The 20,880-nt window shown below is 42.9% G+C and overlaps 1 protein-coding gene across 2 annotated transcripts in view; it reads left to right on the plus strand.

Moving 5' to 3' along the window:
- The window catches only part of ABCA1 (ATP binding cassette subfamily A member 1), a 90,777-nt gene extending 70,107 nt beyond the window's left edge, over nucleotides 1–20,670 (plus strand). Inside the window, exons 23-50 of one of the 2 annotated variants that reach the window (XM_033085254.1) lie at nucleotides 738–958; nucleotides 1,380–1,452; nucleotides 1,981–2,183; nucleotides 3,164–3,212; nucleotides 3,889–4,002; nucleotides 4,316–4,467; nucleotides 4,914–5,038; nucleotides 5,408–5,506; nucleotides 6,468–6,657; nucleotides 6,813–6,907; nucleotides 7,277–7,309; nucleotides 7,866–7,971; nucleotides 8,658–8,732; nucleotides 9,125–9,294; nucleotides 10,221–10,398; nucleotides 10,911–11,026; nucleotides 11,114–11,258; nucleotides 12,553–12,676; nucleotides 13,246–13,375; nucleotides 13,509–13,629; nucleotides 13,805–13,867; nucleotides 14,315–14,421; nucleotides 14,785–14,926; nucleotides 16,155–16,289; nucleotides 16,514–16,617; nucleotides 16,745–16,837; nucleotides 16,990–17,233; nucleotides 17,438–20,670. In XM_033085254.1, coding sequence (XP_032941145.1) covers nucleotides 738–958; nucleotides 1,380–1,452; nucleotides 1,981–2,183; nucleotides 3,164–3,212; nucleotides 3,889–4,002; nucleotides 4,316–4,467; nucleotides 4,914–5,038; nucleotides 5,408–5,506; nucleotides 6,468–6,657; nucleotides 6,813–6,907; nucleotides 7,277–7,309; nucleotides 7,866–7,971; nucleotides 8,658–8,732; nucleotides 9,125–9,294; nucleotides 10,221–10,398; nucleotides 10,911–11,026; nucleotides 11,114–11,258; nucleotides 12,553–12,676; nucleotides 13,246–13,375; nucleotides 13,509–13,629; nucleotides 13,805–13,867; nucleotides 14,315–14,421; nucleotides 14,785–14,926; nucleotides 16,155–16,289; nucleotides 16,514–16,617; nucleotides 16,745–16,837; nucleotides 16,990–17,233; nucleotides 17,438–17,578 — 3,548 coding nt within the window. In that variant the 3' untranslated portion in view covers nucleotides 17,579–20,670. The remainder of the gene's footprint in view (nucleotides 1–737; nucleotides 959–1,379; nucleotides 1,453–1,980; nucleotides 2,184–3,163; nucleotides 3,213–3,888; nucleotides 4,003–4,315; nucleotides 4,468–4,913; nucleotides 5,039–5,407; nucleotides 5,507–6,467; nucleotides 6,658–6,812; nucleotides 6,908–7,276; nucleotides 7,310–7,865; nucleotides 7,972–8,657; nucleotides 8,733–9,124; nucleotides 9,295–10,220; nucleotides 10,399–10,910; nucleotides 11,027–11,113; nucleotides 11,259–12,552; nucleotides 12,677–13,245; nucleotides 13,376–13,508; nucleotides 13,630–13,804; nucleotides 13,868–14,314; nucleotides 14,422–14,784; nucleotides 14,927–16,154; nucleotides 16,290–16,513; nucleotides 16,618–16,744; nucleotides 16,838–16,989; nucleotides 17,234–17,437) is intronic. The other variant, XM_033085255.1, reaches the window with a different exon arrangement.
- Nucleotides 20,671–20,880: the final 210 nt, after the last annotated feature.

Below are 20,880 nucleotides of genomic sequence, written 5' to 3' on the forward strand. Positions count from 1 at the left end.
CGAATTGAGTGCCAGCCACTAAAACCCACAATCGCGCAATTATTACAAATTGGTTACTATGTTGTGCAGCAGGGGAAAGCGCACTCTGTCCCTCCCACCGCCGTGGGTGCGAGCAGGCTCCGTCTCTCCCTCCCACCATGGGTTCGAGCGGGCTCCGCCGGCCTCCTGCCCACCTATCCGCTTCGAACTCCACCGGCCCCCCACCCACCTATGTGGCTCCGCCCGGAGCCTCACCAACCACCCGCACACGCGGCTGAGCGGCTGTTTAAAGGCAACGCGGATCCGTTGGAAATGCTTGCAAAATGACCACACAACTGTTCATATCTTTTTCCGCTTTTAAATAAACTTGCAGGGTACACTGCCGCAGCTATTGTCTGTATTTTTTTTCTCTTGGAAATAATGTTTCAGCACCTTCCAGTAAACCCCATGATCCTGCAATTCTGTTACTAATTGGCAACTTTGTGAAAGTGAGGCTTATAATCAGGTGTGGCTTATATATGGACAAAGATCTAAACGTTGCCAACACCTGGAGGTGGGGCTTATAATCATGAAATTATGACAGGAGCCAGTGGACAGTAGGGGGCATAAACCCATGATAGCAGTTGTGAATCTTCTTCATACTCCTAGTCTTGTTCAAAGGAGCCAAACTTCATGGCAAGATGCAGGTGACTGTGACTCTGGCGCGGCAACACGGGTTTGTTTGACTTACCAACCATGCCTTCCTTGCTGTCTTCCAGGTCGCACTATCATTCTCTCCACTCACCACATGGATGAAGCAGACATTCTGGGGGACCGGATTGCCATCATTTCTCATGGCAAGCTCTGCTGTGTTGGCTCTTCTCTTTTCCTGAAGAACCAGCTGGGAACAGGCTATTATTTGACCCTGGTCAAAAAGGATGTGGATTCTTCTCTGAGCTCCTGCCGAAACAGCAGCAGCACAGTTTCCTATCTGAAAAAGGTACAGCTGGCTTTTCTGTTTGTGTTTCTTCTTTTTTCATGAAATCTTAGGCTTTTTGGAAGCAGCGGCTAAGATTTTCCATGTCTACATTCCATGTAGAATGTCTCAAAGGAAAATCCCTTGTTCTTTGAAAAAAGTGTTACTTGTTCCGTGGATACTGATTGTGTATAGTTAAACATCTCCATTGTAGTTTCTGTCAGTGCCAGTGGTCCCAAGCTGATCAGAGAAATACAAAATAGGTGAAGTACACTGTTGTAGCACTCACTTCTATACCTGTGATCTCTTACTTCTATTTAAACCCTTTGCAGTGCTGTGTCACCATCTGCAGTGTTTGGTTGGACTTACTTAGCATATAGTATCTGGTGGACCCCATTTTGAATAAACAGCTGGAAATAATGTTTGTCCTCTCTTTTGCGACCAGGATGACAGTGTCTCCCAGAGCAGCTCTGATGCTGGCCTTGGCAGTGACCATGAAAGTGACACATTGACAATAGGTGAGGCTTGGAAAATAATTTAAGATTGATTCCCAGTTGACATTACTCTGTAGCTCGCCTTGGACAGCTGCCTTAACCTTGTTGCTCCTGTGTAGCTACAGTCTTGGGACAATGATTAAATTCACAGTGGTAGTATTTTACACATTGGAATGCTTTTCTTGAGTGAACCATTTTGAATTCAAGCTGTCCTGAGAGTTAATAAGGAAATATTATATAGTTGCTTGGCCTATTAGCAATAATAATGTTGGTGAGCTGTACATCAATGATTTGTTTGCAGGTCTTCCTGTAGTGTGTACAAGCTCTCCCAAGTTGTGCACATAAAAAGTATAGCCAGGTGTTGGTCCAGGCTTTTGTCCAGGCTTGTGTTAAGTTAAAAAGATATTAGACTTTTTATGGAAATTAGCTTCTTTCCAGAGATATCTTATTTGTCCTCCTTTTCTTCTGGCAGGATTTTTAAAGCTGTGCTCTTTTTTCCACATAATGAATGGTAACCAGAACAGAACTGTCTTTTACCTCTGTTTTTTCTAGATGTCTCTGCAATTTCAAATCTCATTACAAAACACGTTCCTGAGGCAAGACTGGTGGAGGACATAGGTCATGAATTAACCTATGTCTTGCCATACAAAGCTGCTAAAGAGGGAGCTTTTGTGGAGCTATTCCATGAAATTGATGACCGTCTTTCTGATCTCGGTATTTCCAGCTATGGGATCTCTGAAACTACTCTGGAAGAGGTTAGTGAGCTGCTGATTCCTGTTTGTTCTAAACTAGGCGAAATTAATCATGGCAGAATTAAGAATGAGTTGTTTCCTGTAAAAATTGACAGAACAGGCAGCTTTGTGTTCCTCTCCAACATAGATTGTCATCTTCCCTGTATGTGCACTCATAGAGGTGTGCAATAAAAACTGAAATGTGGTTCAGACAAGCATAGACAGGTCCTGTGTTCTCACCTGCACTTTGCTGAGATATCATGTGTAGGCTGGATCCTGATTTGGCTTCTTATGTCTGAATTACTTTTAGGGGTGCTTTGTATTGCATTTAGCTGAAAACATACATTTCAGTACTGGATACATTCATTATGTAAACACTTTTGACATATGCCCTTGTCGGGATTTTTTTATGGTTTCAGGTTTGTTTCATGTGACTGTGTTCCAGTTGCCAAGTCTCTTTTTTATCACAGAAGTATCGTGCACGTTATCTCTATGTGGAATATTTATTTGTTTATTTTTAAAGAATGATAAGGGAAACTGAAACAGTGATGTTGTCACTTACTGAGGTTGCCCTCCAGGTCCCTCACAGCTGTGAAGAGCTTGGTTGCTATCTGCAATTTGAAAATGGGTTATTTTTGGTTTAGGAGAGTCCATGGATCAAGCTCCATGAAGGTGCCTATTCAAGCAAGAGTGAGACCATAGTTGGACAGGGAGATATGAGATGCACCTAGTTCAGTTACTAGGTCTTTTTCTGAGATACGGGAAAGAGCTCATATTTGAGATGGCCTGAGAACTGATATTGGAAAGGGGGAGCACGTGGTAGCAGTCTGGCTCCCAGAAACTGGAGAGAACCCACAAAGTCCTTATCTCCATCATGCAGAGGATAAACTCAATATGCTCAGTTCTCTTATTGCGCCTGCCAGTTTCACATGGCATCTTCTGAAGCAGTACCCACAAAATCGCTCCTCTTTTGGTTTTCACTGTCACTTATCATTCCTTTTCAGATCTTCCTGAAAGTGGCTGATGATAGTGGTGTGGATGCAGAAACCTCAGGTGAGTATAGTTGTCCCCTACAGAAGTGACATATGCCACGGTATGACAGACCTTGATTGAGACTGAACTGAAGCTCTTCTGTCCTAGTATTTCTAATGACATGAAATAACTGGGTTTAGTGTACTTAATACATGCTTTTATGTGCTGTAAAGGTCAATTGACTCAGTTGGTAGCATGTTTATTTTGTTGTAGTGAAGAGTTTCTAGTGTTTGAGTATATTGCAAATTACTTGACTGACACTGTTATATGCTCTGAAGCACTCCTGACACATCAGACCACAATAGGGTCCAAATTACTTTCTCTGAGAGCAGATCACTGCACTGAGTGCTCATAACAACAAATTGCACTTTTAGTCACATGACTACATATGACTCTCATATAGCGAGTGAGAGTTTTCTTAAAATGCGAACAGGCTGCTGTTCACCTGGAAAAGAAAAAGGTGTCAAGTGCACTAGAAGTTTCTAGGACATCACAAAAAGTATGATACATAAAACATGACCCATTTCAGAATGACAGTCTTGGTTTTGCTTTTACCTGCATTGAAGTCACTCCAGATCAGCTCTTCAGTTTGCAAGTAGAAGACATGTAAAATGAAAATTATATTGCTTTGGTTTTTTTTTGGGGCTAGCTGGAGATTAAGTGAAGCAGTTCAGCTAACCATAACTATTATTTTCAGATGGTACGTTGCCAGCCAGAAGGAACAAACGTGTGTTTGGAGACAGACAGAGCTGCCTTCGTCCATTTACAGAAGATGATGCATTTGATCCTAATGACTCGGACATAGATCCAGGTATTGCAAGAGTTCAAGCCTGTTTTCTTCCTGTGGGTGCTCTTTCATATTGCAGATCTGAAGTCTGAGACTGCCAAAGAAGTGGTGATGTATTTGCCTTTAGGAATAGGGGACAGTGCAGTATGCACAGGCTGCTCAATCTGTCCATTCAGAGAGAAGGGAGAAAACACATTCATGTAAATTTCTGTTGTTATTGCTGCTGACTACGTGCTTTTTTTAAGTGAGTGAGAGTGGCTACTCCAGCCATCACCTTGTGCCTTCAGCACAGAGAGAATCTCTGAACTTTTGAATGAGATTAATTTCTTCTTGCTAGCAGAATCCAGAGAGACAGACCTTCTCAGTGGCATGGATGGGAAAGGCTCCTACCAGATGAAGGGCTGGAAGCTCACCCAGCAGCAGTTCATGGCTCTGTTGTGGAAGAGGATGCTCATTGCCAAGAGAAGCCGGAAGGGCTTTTTTGCCCAGGTGAGAGCCTCTAACAGGAGCAGAGTCCTTCAGCAGGGACAACTCTGGACTGTGTATTGTAGTCTGAGGTGATGGTGGGCTAAAAACCTCAAAGGAGTGCAGATAACCAAAATTAGCCACTGTACATGTGGACAGAAGGAGGCCTGTCCATGTGAAAGGAGTTGCATGATAAACCATGTGGTTACAGTATTCTTGCACAGCAGAATGTAATTTTGCCCTTGAGAACAGTATTTGCAAGCTAAATCCTCTACATCTGAAGTGAATTCCCTGATTGAATGCCAAGATGGGTCTTGTACTGATGTCCAGCACTGCTTTCGTGTAAATAGCAAAGGTATTCCTGGGAAACATTGAAAAAGTTTTGATCCATAAGTGATTCATTAGTAACTCCTGATGCCTCTGGAAATGTTTGCTTTTAAAAACAACTTGTTTTTTCCTTGCAATTTCAGATTGTGCTGCCAGCTGTCTTTGTGTGTATTGCTCTCATGTTCAGCCTGATCGTTCCTCCTTTTGGGAAGTATCCCAGCCTAGAATTACAACCTTGGATGTATGATGAGCAGTACACTTTCATTAGGTATGTTTTGTGAGGCATATAAATTATCTTCTTTGCAAACTGAGTTTGAGTTACTGAGTTCCTTAACAGGTTGTTTTGGGATTTGTGCTTGTCTCAGAAGCACATTTTAAAAGTGTCATGGGGTTTTCTTTGTCAGCCTTTAAATTCCAGCTCTAAGTACAGGCAAGGCCGTATCCCTTTCTGAGCAGCGCTATAACTCTCCTAGTACTGTGTACAAAGACTTGGAATGTGTGTGTGCTCTTAGCCCAAGCATTCTTCAAGGGCAAATCCCCACCCACATGCTTTCACTGTGCTCTTGGCCTTGTTCTGTTGCTTCTTTTGCTGTGTGCTTGTTACCACCCTGACTGTGTTTTTCTGTTGTTCCCATAGCAACGATGCTCCAGAAGATGCAGGCACTCACAAGCTATTGGATGCCCTTCTTGATAAGCCAGGGTTTGGGACACGCTGTATGCAAGGACATTCCATCCCGTAAGTAGAATTCTGATCTAGGAACAGGAAGTACATTCCTAGTAGCTCTAGCTGACTTTAGGAAATTATAGTAATGCATGACCAGAGCAGGGTTTAAGCCAGAAGAGTTGTAATTATATTCAGTTTTTCTGCTCAGAACCTTTTTAATAGTTACTAACCCTCAGTCTGGTGAGGCAGTGAGGTTTGAGTGCAAGTCCTTGCTGACAGAGGTGGAAAGGAGAGAGCAAATGACTCAAATTACTGTTCGGTCCTGAGCATAGTAATAGACCTGTTTATGTTGCTGGATGTTGTTGCAGTTATTCCCACTCCATAATCCTTTGTTTCCGGCTGCATTAGAAACCTGAGTTAGCACCCCACAAACACCAGCAGAAGGAGTGGAAAGCCAGACAGCATTTGCATTGTTTCCTAACTCTGCCACCTGACTTGTTGCATGGCCTCGGGCAAGTCACTGGAGATCTAGTCTGTGAATGTAGAAAAGATATATACTCCAAGAGATGGTGTGTCCAGAAGACCTGCAACTCGTGTTCACAGGATGATGGGGAGGGAGGCAAGGTGTCTGATATGCTGGTCAGTGGTGGAAAGTAACCTGCATCCTTCATAACAGGCATGAAAACTGAATTACTCCACCAACGGGCCCTGAGGAAAAAGCTGTCCACTGCTACCTTGGGGAAGAGCAGTATTTTGATGCCTCAAAGGCAGAAATATTATCTAAAGAATCATCCAAGAAGATTGTCTGCTGTGATCTTAAAATCACAGGGTATCTCAAATTGGAAGAGACCCGTGAGAATCACTGAAGAGTCTGATCTGTTTCTCTGAGCTGTTTGTCTCAGTGAGGTCAAGCTCCTTTGAGAAACGCACTGCCTCTTCTGGGTATTGTGGAGTTTGATCTTTAAATGCCTTGTAAGCAAAGGCCATGTTATTTGTCTTAAATGGCTTTTTTCTTGCCTCCTTCCAAACATAGAGACACTCCTTGCACTGTGGGGCAGAAGGAATGGACCACTGCTTCAGTCCCAGAGTCAGTCCTGGACATCTTCCTGAAAGGCAACTGGAGCATGGAGAATCCTTCCCCATCTTGCGAGTGTAGCAGTGAGAAGATCAAGAAGATGCTGCCTGTGTGCCCCCCTGGTGCAGGTGGCCTGCCACCCCCACAGGTAAGAGGGAGCTCAGTGGTACTGCAGCGAAGAATGCTCATGAGGAGCAGAGTAGCTAGGTGTGATTCTTGCATGCAGCATTGTACAAGATTTATTTCACTCAGCACCTGTGTTTTCTGATGAGCATTTATCTGTGTTTTCACTGGCGACACCAGCGTGAGCAAGACACGGCTGACATCCTCCAGAACCTGACAGGCCGCAATATATCAGACTACCTAGTGAAGACCTATGCGCAGATCATTGGGAAAAGGTAGCTGTGGAACACTCCCCATTCCCTCCCTAACAAATGTTGCTTGCTCTGTGGGTGTTGCACAGACCAGGCAAATAAGCCTGAGCAGCCCAAACTCTTCAGTAGTGAGCCAAATCCACTCAGATCCTCAGACAGCCCTGATCCTCAGCTCAAAGTGATGTTTCTGCTTTGTTAGTGATTCTGTGGGCTGACTCTCATGGGTAGATTATGGGGGAAGCCTAGGGATTACACTGAAGACAAATGGTGGGAGCTATGTCAGATGTGAGAGGCTATTCCACTCTTTTCTCCAGCCATGTGCCTGCAGCTTTGTGAGGTCTGTCTCTCCTCTGGTTCCATGTGTTATATATCAACTCTGTTTTCTCTCTGCAGCTTAAAGAATAAAATCTGGGTGAATGAGTTCAGGTGAGTTACTGCCTTTTCTTTAGCTTGTATGTGTCCACTAAACCTTTAACATAGTATTTAGCAGGACACATCCACCCTGCTTTGCAGTTTGTATTACAGGACTCTTTAACTGCCAGGTGTTGGGGGAAGATGGTTAAGGATAAACTGGGACAACCCCAGAGCTCTAGACAGCATGTCTGCATTATGCAGAGAGCAGTCTTGAAAATATTTGCATGACCAGCATGCTGTTACTCTATTCTTGGCTGTGCTGTTCTTCCAAGCAAGGGCAGCAGGGAGATACCCTGCTTTGCCTGCAGCAGAGAACAGCTGCCTTTATTAAATAAACAGCATGCTGAGCAATTGTGATATGAGTATTTAACTCGAGAAACACAGAGTAGAAGACATCATGGCTAAGCAGCCATGTAGGAGAATAAGTCATCCCTTCATATAAGAGTGGAGACACTAGCCTTGGGTGTACTGCAAAAAGAGGAGGCTCATGGAGAAGGATGAGGAGTGGCATTTTCTGGAGGTCAGTGAATAGTCACATCTTAGCATCACTTTCTATTTGAACTTTCAGGTATGGTGGCTTTTCCTTGGGAGCCAGCAGTTCCCTTGTGCTGCCTCCAAGCCATGAAGTCACTGATGCCATTAAACAGATGAAGAAAATTTTGGAGCTGGCACAGGTGAACAGTTGTCCCCCATTAGCCCGGGATGCATGAATATTGAGTCTGGTTACTTGGGAGATGACTTGGAAGCCATAAAATGAGGAGAATGTGTATGTTAGCTGTGTCCACTGACTTCTCCCCACTACCTCTGAGCTGGGATCTCCCAGGCTGTTGTCTGGGAGTAGCAGAAGGCTTGAAGTTCAGCTAAAGCTTACCTGGTCCACATTGCCGATGTGGGTTCTGCCAGTTGCAAACCAGTGGGGACTGCAAACATCTGAATGTTTTGTGGGAGGACAGGGTGGGCTGAGAATTAAGAAGTGGTTGCTACCATCTTCAAAATCTCAGTTGAACTTTCCTGTGCTGAGTCTGCCCTAACTCAGAAGAGAATTTGGGCCGCTGTTTTCCTCTGAGACTTCCAGCCTGTGGGCTGCAATGTCTCTGAAGGTGGCATGCAACTTTGGTTAACACATTTTGCTGGAAAAAAAAAAGACATAAGACTGACCCTTCTTACTGCTGAAAGGAAAGTGTGAAGGGAGGCTGCAGTTACTCAGCCCTCCAACTACCTCCAGTTTGGTGGGTAGAGGCTGTTGAATTGGCAGAAAGCTCTCAGAGCTGTGAAAAATATTGTGTAGTCTCTGCTACACCCCAGGGCATGAATAAAGGTATTCCTAGAGTTGAAGTAACTGTCTCTTTGCTGTTTGCAGGGGAGTTCTGGGGATCGGTTTCTCAACAGTTTATCAAGTTTCATGAAAGGCCTGGATACAAAGAACAACGTGAAGGTAAATTAACCAATCTGCAATTCTGTGCCTGCTATTTGAAGCTCTGGTGACTTGGAGTCACAGCAGTTTTTCTTGGAAAACTGTAGACCAGAATTCCCTGTATTTTCTAGTGGAGTAAATGTAGCTTGTAGTTCTATGTGGGCTTCCTCAAAATCCATTTTTCCTGTGGAGTCTAGGCCTAAATGCCAAAATGAGTTCAGTGCTGAATCAGTGATAGTTTCCAGCAGCCTCTTGTGCTTATTGATTAAACTGTTCTGCCCCTCAGCAAGCTAGCTGGAAGCATGTGGAAAAATAAGGCCTCAACAGAGGAAGGGATGTTCTGCAGGGCTTGGGAAACTTTTGGGTAGCCAGTGTAACTGGTGCCTTTCTAATGCTTATATGGTGTCTTGTAGGTGTGGTTTAACAACAAGGGCTGGCATGCCATTGCATCCTTCCTGAATGTGATCAACAATGCCATCCTTCGGGCCAACCTCCAGCAGGGTGAAAACCCCAGTGCTTATGGGATCACTGCCTTCAATCACCCACTCAACCTCACCAAGCAGCAGCTCTCTGAAGTAGCTCTGTGAGTTATGACATGAATAAGGATGGGTTTGAGCTCATTGCTGATGACTGGAAACAGGCAACATGGGAGATTTTGGATTCACTGGTGGACAGTCAGTGGCCTCTGCCATTTGGGCTCTTAACACGCAGGCCTTTTTTTTCTGGTCTAGGCAGGTGGCAACCTGTGCTGCTGAGAATTTGCTGTTGAACAGCATTGCTGTATAAACTTTCACTGTCTTTGAGTCCCTGGAAGCAGCAGTTTCTAAGACCCAGTCCTTTTCAGGGATCAGACCTTCTGTAAAACTGTAGGAAATTTCTCTCAGTTACCTTCAGAAAGGTGTTTCAACATGAATATGGTCATTCTTTTGTCCCCACCATTTGACTAGGGATGACTAATATGTCCTGTTGGGTTTTACCCACTGTCTCAAGCTGAGAGGCACACAGTAATGCACAGGGTTAACTTCACTGAGGCATTGACTAGTCCACTCCCATTACAGTCTGAGTCAGGAGACTCGGTCTGAGTTCTTCAATCTATAAAACAGTGGCAGATGATGGACAGACACTTCTGAACTTTGAAGCATCACCAAAAAAAGACAAATCTCAGCAATCCCAGGAAATAGATTATGTGGGAAACAAAGTGGTGGTGATGAGGGAAGCAGAAAGCAGTGTGTTGTGCTGAAGCTACTCACCAGTCTCCAGGTTGTGATGCTGGATTTGAGATGCCAACAGACTGTGTATGTTCCCTTTGCTACATGGCTGGAGAAGAACTGTGTGGTTAAGAGAGTCTTGTGTAGTAATCCTTTGCTCAGGATTCTGAGTATAAGGACAGACTAACAACAGCAGCAGAAGAAATAGTTTCTGCCCTGCCCTGCATGAGCTGCCTCATTTCATCTCAAAGGAGCCAGTACCAGCATACAAACAATTTGCTTTCTTCCTTTTTTTATCCAGGATGACCACCTCTGTGGATGTCCTTGTGTCCATCTGTGTGATCTTTGCCATGTCCTTTGTTCCTGCCAGCTTTGTGGTGTTCCTTATTCAGGAACGTGTCAGCAAGGCTAAACACCTGCAGTTCATCAGTGGTGTGAAGCCTGTGATCTACTGGCTGGCCAACTTTGTGTGGGATATGGTAAGGACTTCAACTGGGCTTAACTATACTCTATTCTGTTTTTCCAGGGTGTCTTGGAGTGCACAGTGTAGTTTGGGCCAGTAGACACCATGTTATTTCAGTGAATAACTACTGTGACTATGACTTTTGTGTTTACTCTCATGGAACAGTGGTTAATCTCAGTGGATCAAGGAATACGACAAAGCATGAAAGGACAAGCATGTCACTCTAAAATACTTGCCCAAAAATGCTTGTTTATATAGCCCCTTGTTCTGCTCTGTCTAAAGCAAGTTTTCTCAACCTGTGGTGTCTGAAACCTCTGAGAGTCTAACTCTTTCTAGAGGCACTAAGAAATGTGAATTCATATGTGCTGCATTATGGTTCACACATACGACATTTTTAAGAGTCTCCCATTGAAAACAGCTTTGGGAACACTGAAGAGTTTTGAAAAGTATTGGATTAAAGCAGAAAAACATCTCTCCTTTTTTATGTCAATTGGAAAGAACTCTAAAGGCATGTTTTTCAACTTCCAGTGCAACTACATTGTTCCAGCCACACTAGTTGTCATCATCTTCATCTGCTTCCAACAGAAGTCCTATGTATCTTCCTCCAACTTGCCTGTGCTGGCTCTCCTTCTGTTTCTTTATGGGTAAGGGATTTCTCATCAGAGAATCACTAGGAAGGCTTTTGGACTTAGAAAGTTTTTACCTGATGTTGCTGCCTTTTCTCTTGGCAGGTGGTCCATTACCCCTCTCATGTATCCGGCCTCCTTTGTGTTCAAAATCCCTAGCACAGCATATGTTGTGCTGACCAGTGTGAATCTCTTCATTGGCATCAATGGGAGTGTGGCCACCTTTGTCCTGGAGCTCTTCACCAACAACGTATGTTTTTCCAGAGGATCCTCACTGTATTGCGCTGCTGCAATGTATTTCCATGTTGGCTCCATGCTGCCTTTAGCAGCCAGATCTCCTGAAGAGCGAGGCCCTGTATGCATTAGCTTCAGCAGCAGTTTAAACACAGTTCTGGTGGAAACGGGCTAAAGTCCCCTTTAGAAAAGCTCACAGAGTAGTTAAGGTGGGGAAGGAGCTCCTGAGTTTGTCTAGTCTACCTCCAAGCAGGATGAGCTACAGCAGCGTATTGGATTTACATTGGGTTTTTTGTAGTGGGGGGGAAAAAGGTCAAACTGCTACAAGCAAGTTCCTCAGGGCCATTAGATTTTAGCATTCTAGAGAGAGACTCTACACTCTCTCTAGACAACCTTTTCCACTTTTCAGTCATTCTTAGGGTAAAAAAAAAAAAAAAAAATTTCTTATGTTCAAATGGAATTTCTTGTATGTTCTTGATGAAGGCATTTTCCATCTGTGAAGGCCATTTAATCACTCAACCATTTAGTTGCCTTGAATTTTGCCTTCTATTGTAAATACTTCTCTACTTATACTGGGGAGCTTACACACTTCGGTTTTTCAACACCAGATGCCTCCTGGGGAAGGTACAAGTTCCTCTCATGCTTGTAGACAGCACAAGATGTCTTAGCAAAGCACTGGTGTGAAGTGTTCCTTGTGGGAGGAGGCTCAGGAGACACTGTGGGAGTTACTTGTTGATTGTACCTCTTCCTGTGGGCATAAGGATGCAGTCCTTGATGATGGTTCCTTTTGTTACAAAGCCTGTTCTAGCTCAGTACAGTGAGCATGAGTACAAGCTCAGAGATGAGTACCTGGCAGAACAGGAACTCAAGGTGCTATCAGTTCAATCCATGGACTAAGCCAGCTGGAAGACAACAAAGGAAAAATATTAGTGCTTCCAATAAGGGATAGGGAGGAACTCCCTACAGCCACTGATACAAGCAGTCTGTGCAAGTTCAACTTCCCTGTGTCCTCAGCCAGTAGTCTTCTTGCATATCATTGTTTGCAGACTGTCTTTTAGACTGAGTGTTTGGAAAAACCTTTTATTGCACTTTGCTCATGTTAATAGCATTGTGAGCAGCACAACACTACCTGTCCAGAAGAGCCATGGCCTTAGCTCTTGGGTGAACCAGCTTGGGAGGATTTTTGGATTTTTGTGGGCTTGCATTATTGGGGAAGGGAAGGAGAGTTCAGTGATAACATAGGTCACTCTTGGGAGGTAGCTGTTTTCTGCTCAGCTGGCTCACTGGCACTTGATTTTTTTTCTTAACAGAAGCTGAAGGACATCAATGACATCCTGAAGTCTGTCTTCCTCATCTTCCCCCACTTCTGCCTGGGCCGGGGACTCATTGACATGGTGAAAAACCAGGCTATGGCTGATGCTCTGGAGAGATTTGGTAAGTGAAATTGTGTATCACAGAGACAATGGCCTGAAAGGAACAGAGAAATCTGGAGTTTGCTCCAGATAAGCTCCTCTAACTTTGCAGGAACTGAAAGTGCACAATTTGCAGCACAGACCTGAGCAAACATGGCAAGTCATCATAGCCTTCCGCTCAAAGTTGTTAAGAGAATCTGGTAGATGGATCCAAAGAATTTTGCATTAAGAGCATTAAATAAAAATGCATAAAGACAATTATGTGGAGATCATTAGGCTTAGTGTAAGGACTGGCTGAGGTTTTGGAAAGCTGGGTATTTTTTTTTCTGGCATGCAGATGCCAGGCCTGAGTCACAGTCTTTCTGTGTTTTGCTAACATTTTATAAAGGTGGGCTAGCTCTTTGGCAGATGGAATTCTCTAGGCCTGACTCCCAGTATTGCTACAATTAAAAAATGTGCATGCAGCCACAGCTGGCTCCTTGTGTGGTCTAGCTGTCCCAGTGCCCAATTTGGTGAGCTCTGCTGGAAGAAATGCTGGCCTGATCCCCTTGCTCTGGAAAAATGATTGTGCTTTTAATCTCATTTTGGCAGGAGAGAATCGTTTTGTGTCCCCTCTGTCATGGGACCTGGTGGGAAGGAACCTCTTTGCTATGGCAGTAGAAGGTGTTGTGTTCTTTCTCATCACAGTGCTCATCCAGTACAGGTTCTTCATCAAACCCAGGTAGGTTGTTCTCTCTACTGCGCCAATGCAGGCAGGTGATGTTTTCATTGGTGTCACCCATTTAATGGAGAGAATATTATCTATGAAGGCCCTGTCATTTTCTGCTAAGGCTTTATCATGTTGCTTTCTTCAGGCCTGTCTATGCCAAGCTACCTCCTGTGAATGACGAAGATGAGGATGTAAACAGAGAGAGGCAGAGGATAATTAGTGGAGGAGGACAGAGTGACATTTTGGAAATCAAGGAGCTAACCAAGGTGACAGAACTTCTTGAATTCATACTCATTGACACAAAAACTATGCAGTTCACTGTGCCTCATCAGAGGAATTTAGTGGGGTCAAAACTGGATCAAGTTGGGAATATTGAGTATGTACAGCTGTAAATAGAATTATTTGACATTGTCCTTCTTATTCTTTTTCTTATGGTTTCAGATTTACAGAATGAAGAGAAAGCCAGCAGTTGATAGGATCTGCGTTGGAATCCCCCCTGGAGAAGTAAGCTTATTTTTTAAATGCATTGTTTTGCTATTACTACAGTATTTAGGAGCCACAAGACAGCATGTAAGATCAAAACCATATGAATGTTCAAATTGCATCAGAGGAAGGTGGAAGCTGAAGCAATTTCTGTTTCTGTGTGTCTCTGCCTTTGAGGAAGATACTTAAGTCTCTGTGTCTTGGGACCAGAAGCCAAACTCCAGTATGCAAGGTTTGTGAACTGTGGTGACAGTGTATCAAGGTGACACCACTGTTCATCTTCATAGCCTAAAGGTTTATATTTAAAAGCCTAGAAGTTCTTGGGTTTGGTTTTTTTTTCTGAGAATGGACTTAAGAGTCCCTCTAGCTGTCCTTAGGGTCAAGTTTGCTTCTTCCCAACTTGTCAGTGCTGAAAATGATGCAGCTGGATCCTGTTCTCAAATACACTGTGCTCATTTATATCCCCAGTGCTTTGGACTCCTTGGAGTAAATGGTGCTGGAAAGTCCTCTACTTTTAAGATGCTAACTGGTGATACAGATGTGACGGGAGGAGAAGCTTTCCTCAAAGGAAACAGGTGAAAGACAGTGCATCTTTTCTCTGCTTTCTCCTCCAGTTTCAACAGGCTTTTTTCCACATCAAAACTCTCTTCTACTTTTCCTGTTGACAACTCCTGGCATCTGTTTCAGCCTTTGTTTGAGTCTGGTAAAGTATGTCAGTGGCTTAGGAAAGTTGATTTAGTCTGGTAGTCATTGTAGTCATTGCATAACTGCTCTTCCATGTTTAAATGTCATTTTTTAAAAAAAGAGGGGAAAAGGGGGAAAGATAAAAAGTAATTTGATCAAGACAGACTTCTAGGATCCTGTTTCGCACTGTTTCAACATCTAAAATAACAGCATATGCTCATGAAATCCTAACAAAGGTTTTTTTTCTTTGACAGTATCTTGTCCAACATCCAAGAAGTCCATCAGAACATGGGGTACTGCCCACAGTTCGATGCTGTTAATGAACTGCTGACAGGGCGAGAGCACTTGGAGTTCTTTGCACTCCTGAGAGGTGTTCCAGAGAAAGAAGTCTGCAAGGTAAACAAAACACTATAGGACTCACCCCAGTGACCAAGTTGCAAATTCGTGCTTGCATGCACCCTCCCTGCAACTCATGTAATGCCATGATGTGAAGATACCATGTGGTAAAACCTGCCCCCCTTTCCTTCAGGGCAACCCAGGGTTTTTTCAGTGTTGCCTGGAAAAATGTACTAAATGGAAGGGCAGATAATTTGGGTCTGTGTTCTCATAGTGAATGCTCTTCTCCAGTGCACAACTTCTTTTCTTTAAGAATTTAAGGGCTGTAGAGCTGCAGGTCATGCAGAATTTCACTTGCTATCAAGTGTTAATTCTTTAAAGTCCCCAGAAGCAAACACACTACAGCTTTGCAGAAGTCTTGTGCTGAGTTTTAAAAGCTTTCTAGTTGATCATGGTGCGTCATTAAAGTGCTGCTATTTCAGCATTCAGACATGAGGTTACAGTAACAGTCTTTAGGCAGTTGATGATAGCTGCCAGTACCATGCAGCACCCTTCTCAGTTCTGTTTCCTGGAAGTAACAGTTTTTACTGAATGACATCTGAGTGCTCTAGGTAAATGGTATGTAGGGTATGTCCAAGCAGCTTGAATCCTTCTGTGAGGGTGGACATGATGGGTGAAAACTGCAATTTCCCTCTAAGATTGCTGCCAAGTTCTTCCATGTGATGTTCTCACCAGCTCCATATAAAAAGGGACCCCATTCTGGGTGTGATTTGAGTAGAGCTGAATCTCTTCCCCATAACACACTTCAGTCTGCAGGAAAAGAATGCCTGCCTGTTGGCACCATTAGGGATACTGCTGAACAGCAATCCAGATTCCATCTATCCAAAGGGCTAAGATGCCACCACCGTGTCAGTGCTGTGGTCAGCAGAGTCCATGTCCCTGCTGAAAGCCTGCAGTAATAGGAAAGCTTGCTGAAGCTGGTGCTGCTAAGAGCACTAGGTTGTTGGTTAACGTGACTTAGCTGATGCTGAACTCAAGGCCACTGGCCAATAAGCTGCAGCCATTTGATTTTTCAGGCCTCCTGAAAAATTGCATGTAAGTAATGTAAAGTTACATGATCCTGATCCAAAGGTGCCCAGGGTGTTTCAAAACCCGTATCCATGCCACATGAGATCCTCAGATGAATGGCCCTTCTGAAAGCTGCTTTTGAAGCCAAAGCTTGTAAGAAAAATCTTTGTGTCGATGTTGCTATGCTTGATTGAAGGTGGTGGTGTGCTGTCTCTCACAGGTTGGAGAGTGGGCAATTCGGAAACTGGGCCTTGTGAAATACGGAGAAAAGTACGCTGGGAATTACAGTGGAGGGAACAGACGCAAGCTTTCCACAGCCATTGCCCTCATTGGAGGGCCACCTGTGGTGTTCCTGGTGAGTCTGCAACTTTTGCTCATCAACATTTTTCTTGAAAAACGTGTTGAAAATAAGACTAATTAAAAATCCAGTGCATAAATTACTTTCTCATTTTAGAAGATGAATCAAACTTGCTTATTTTCTGTGTTTCCATAATCAAGAATGGACAGGTCATTTCAAAGATGACATATTTGTCAGTATAATACAGTAGTGTAATCTGTTTTTTGTGTACATTTTTGCAGGATGAGCCAACAACAGGGATGGATCCCAAAGCACGTCGCTTCTTGTGGAACTGTGCTCTGAGTGTAATCAAGGAGGGGAGATCAGTGGTGCTCACATCTCACAGGTAAGTAGCTGCCCACTTATGTCATACCTTGCCTTTTACATCTGCCAGGGCTGGATGCTAAGCTCAGCCTTTCTGCTCTGCCCTTTAATGCTGTTTGCAGTACTAATGAAGTTATTTCTGCCTGCAGCATGGAAGAATGTGAAGCCCTGTGCACTCGAATGGCGATAATGGTCAATGGGCGATTCAGGTGTCTGGGCAGTGTCCAGCACCTAAAGAACAGGTAGATGTTTTATTTTCACTTACACAGAGTTTGCATTTTTAGGGAGATAGCTAGGCTTAGTTTGTCGTGCAGCATTTCCATTGCTATCTGATTTTTAGCCTCATTTGTATTTCAGAAGCACTTAACTATTGTACTGACATTTTTGTTCACAGGTTTGGAGACGGTTACACCATAGTGGTGAGAATTGCAGGGGCAAACCCAGACTTAAAGCCTGTTGAGGAGTTCTTTGGGCATGCCTTCCCTGGAAGCGTCCTGAAGGAAAAACATCGGAATATGCTGCAGTACCAACTTCCCTCTTCACCATCCTCCCTGGCCAAAATATTCAGTATTCTCTCCCAGAACAAGAAGAGACTCCACATAGAAGACTACTCCGTTTCTCAGACCACACTTGACCAAGTAAGTTTTTAGTAGCCTGGATGCCAAAAGTTTCTTTTGCAGAAGTAGGAGTACATCCATCAATTTAATTGACCTATCTTACAAGGGCATTTAAACAAAGTAGAGTACTGAATCCCAGGACTGTTTCAGGATGTCCAGTGCTTAAAATGCCATGAATGAATGAAATACCATGGTGGTGTGTGACATGGCCTTTTTTTCTTGTAGGTTTTTGTAAATTTTGCTAAGGACCAAAGTGACGACGACCATACTAAGGACCTGTCATTGCACAAAAACCAGACTGTGGTAGACATTGCAATCCTTAACTCCTTCCTGCAAGATGAGAAGGTAAAAGAAAGTTGTGTATGAGCCAATTTCGTCAAAGAAATGATGAGCAGAATGCAAACTTCCTTTTCCTGGGATAGTATGCTCCCAAAGAAGCTAGAGGAAAAGCAACTGGACACTCTACTGATAACCATTCAATGCAATGCAATTCAATGCAATGAAAACAATTCCTTTACAGGGGCAGTGCCTCATGGAGTCGTCTTGTACTGTTCTCCAGTGAAAGACTTGAACTTAGCTCATTACAGTATAACTCTGAAGCTGTGGTAAAGCACCCATGAGATGCTGTGGGCTTTCAACCATGCTGTATCTTGTTCTGTACAGTATGTTTTTATTAGGGTTGCTAAAATAATTCATTCAGGAATCATGGCCAGTGGTTATCTACAGATATTTAGGACATGCATGTTTTAGTCTTTAGAACATTCATGTCAGGAGTGGGAATGTGCTGGTGCTATATCCATTGCTGGCAATGAATGCACCAAAAGTCAGTGGCAAGAAAAGTCACCACCAGTATTGTAGCCCTAGGTTATGAAAACCTATCTGACCAGCTGGCTTTTTCTAAGCTGGTGTAGATCAGTGGTGACAAAGCTGAGGCCACAAAGCAGTACTGTGCAGGTGGGATGGCAAGAGAGAGGCCATCATAACCACACATCTTCATCAGCAAGTGGTGATACACAGAACTGTGAACCCTCCAAATGCATTATTGTCCCACCAGCATCACAATCAACAACATACTCTAACTAGGTGTTCATGCAGTTAAGTACTTTCCTGCTCCTCTGAGGTACTGTCACAGCTCCATGAACATCTAGTAGGAAGAAGTGGGTGAGAAGCAGACATAGGGTTTGGACCACAGCAGCAAACAGTAGTTGTACAAGCTGCTAATGCCAAGAGCAAATTCTGAATCATGAACTGTCACTCAGATTTGTAATATCTGCTCTTTAACCCCTGCTTTGCACCAGAAAGGTACCTATCATCTGGAATTACTGCTTAGCACAAGCATGTTGCTCTTTCTGGCTTTGCCAGATAAAACTAGAAACGAGATGTAGATTTTTTTTTTTTTTAAACAGTATTATTTATGACTTTAAATAGGTAGGTAGCATAATTAGGGGTTGAAAATGCTTTCAGGTGATCTTTGTAACCACAGTATTTCTTTACATTATGCCTGTAATTCTATGCTCTGTTTCTATCCATATGGTGGATAGCTGCATTCGTGATCTGACCATGTTCCAGATTCTAGCAATCAGCTGCTATCTGCAAACAACTGCAAGTTGTTCACCTAAAATTTTCCTGTTTGGAAACTGGTATAATATTAATGTGTAAGTTTCTGCTTCTGTTGTGCAGTGTAGTTTCAGTCATTAGGTGATCCCTAACTGGAGAATACACCCTTATTATACATGTGACAAACAACTGTTTCATTAAAAACCCCCTGAGAAACAAGAGAGTTCAAGATAATAGTGCTACAGTTCATCAGTGAATTTTTCAAGTTATACAAAGCCAGACTAATATTAGAGGGGAAATTATATAGTAGCAACAACCAATTCTTCTTCACATTGTGCAACGGTCATGGGAGAGTATGCTTTTAGGGCCCCACTGTGTTGCTTTTACATTCGAAAATTGGTTCAGTAATGTGGTTTGAACACAAGTGCAGTTCCTGAGCTGTTCCCGTATGCCTCTGCCTTAAATACCCACAGAGGTTCTGCACTGGTTTTGATGCTACTCCATGAATCAATCATGGACCATTTTCTTCTGTGAATAACCATAGCAGCCCAGCAAAAACTGAAAAGGCTGGCATGAGCCTGAAGAATATTGATTGCATATTTCCAAGTATACTTGGTAACACTGACCAACTCAACATTTTTAAAACACAGTTAAAACAAGTTCCTTGTCCCTCTGTGTTCTGCCTTGAGGTAAAGTAAGAGCTTAGTACAGGCTCTGCTGAAGTGCCTTTTTCATACTTTTTTTTTTTTTTTTAATCTGTATAATTCATTGCTAAGGGGATTGAGAAATGGAGTGTAAAGGGGATTGGTATACCTCACTTAAAACATGCTTTGTTATTACCTTTATGACATCATCACTCTATGGGGATGAGTTACAGGGTGATGAGTACACCAGACTTCCAGGTGCAGAAACAGCAGAGCTACAGCCATGACTACTCCAGAACAGGCTGCAAGTATGTTGCAGTATCATTGAAACAAGTAGCATGTACTGGAGGCTTGCCACTGCTAGAAGTCGCTATTACAAATTAGCATTACATGACTGAAGTGAAGGGCTAATGTTTTGCACTATGCCAAACTAGTGCATGTAGAGCTAGAACCAGGTCTAGGAGGATTTAGATTTGGTCCTGAAAGGGCTGTTGTTTGCTCTTGGTAAGTGCTCATTTAAAGCATTCATGTATCAAGAAACAACAGTTACATGGTAATACACTTTCCTTAGCCCACCAAAAAGATAATTGATTTTATTGCCCCATGACTGTCATGCTTACAGGGTCTGCTAACTGTGACAAAACGTTGCAGTAAATGTGGATATTAACCAAACTGCCTCACAGCTCTGATCTGCATTGTTTGTACTGAACAGACAGCATAATGCAACACTGGCATGAAGATTTGTCATGGAATATGTTCAGACAGCCACTAATTTTTACTCATTCAAGTATAGGTTGGGGAAAAATCACTCTAGAGTTATACACATTATATGAACCACTCTTGATAATGAAACTACACTGAGGTGTTAACTTATTTTAAACTTCAGTACTATTGACATGTTGCATCCCTCTTTGTAGTACATTTGTATTTCAGTAAGGAGTTGTTGTATTTTCCCCATGGTTAAACAACCACTTTTGTGCTTATCTTTCCCTCCTGAATTATAGTTGGTCCTTCGTTCCAAGCACTTTATACTATCTGTAATGGGATCTATTTTTGCACTGGAATATCTGTTAACTTTGCAAAAATCTAGAGAGATTTCACAACTGAAATTTCTAAGTTAAATCCTTAAATGGACATTTTCATTAGAAACAACAAAAAAGTATATATATTTGTATTTGCTAATATCTGTTATGTGAAGTATTAAAAGGCACTCTAATTGCCTTGTATTAAGTAAAAAATAAAGCTGTTATAGCACCATTGGTCTTCAAAAGTGTAATTTTTGCATTTTTTATATCAAGAAGCAATGCTAGAAGCTTTTGTTTTGCCTGGTTTTGTTTTGTTATTAACTTTGATACATGAGATTTCAGTAGCTCTAAAGACTAGTATGGAGTAGATACCCCAACTTCAGGTAAATGAGGACATGCAAGATATAAAGGTAAGTGCTACATTAAACTTCTAAAGTTAGTA

Source organism: Catharus ustulatus, chromosome Z, assembly GCF_009819885.2.
Source record: "Catharus ustulatus isolate bCatUst1 chromosome Z, bCatUst1.pri.v2, whole genome shotgun sequence".
NCBI lineage: Eukaryota > Metazoa > Chordata > Aves > Passeriformes > Turdidae > Catharus > Catharus ustulatus.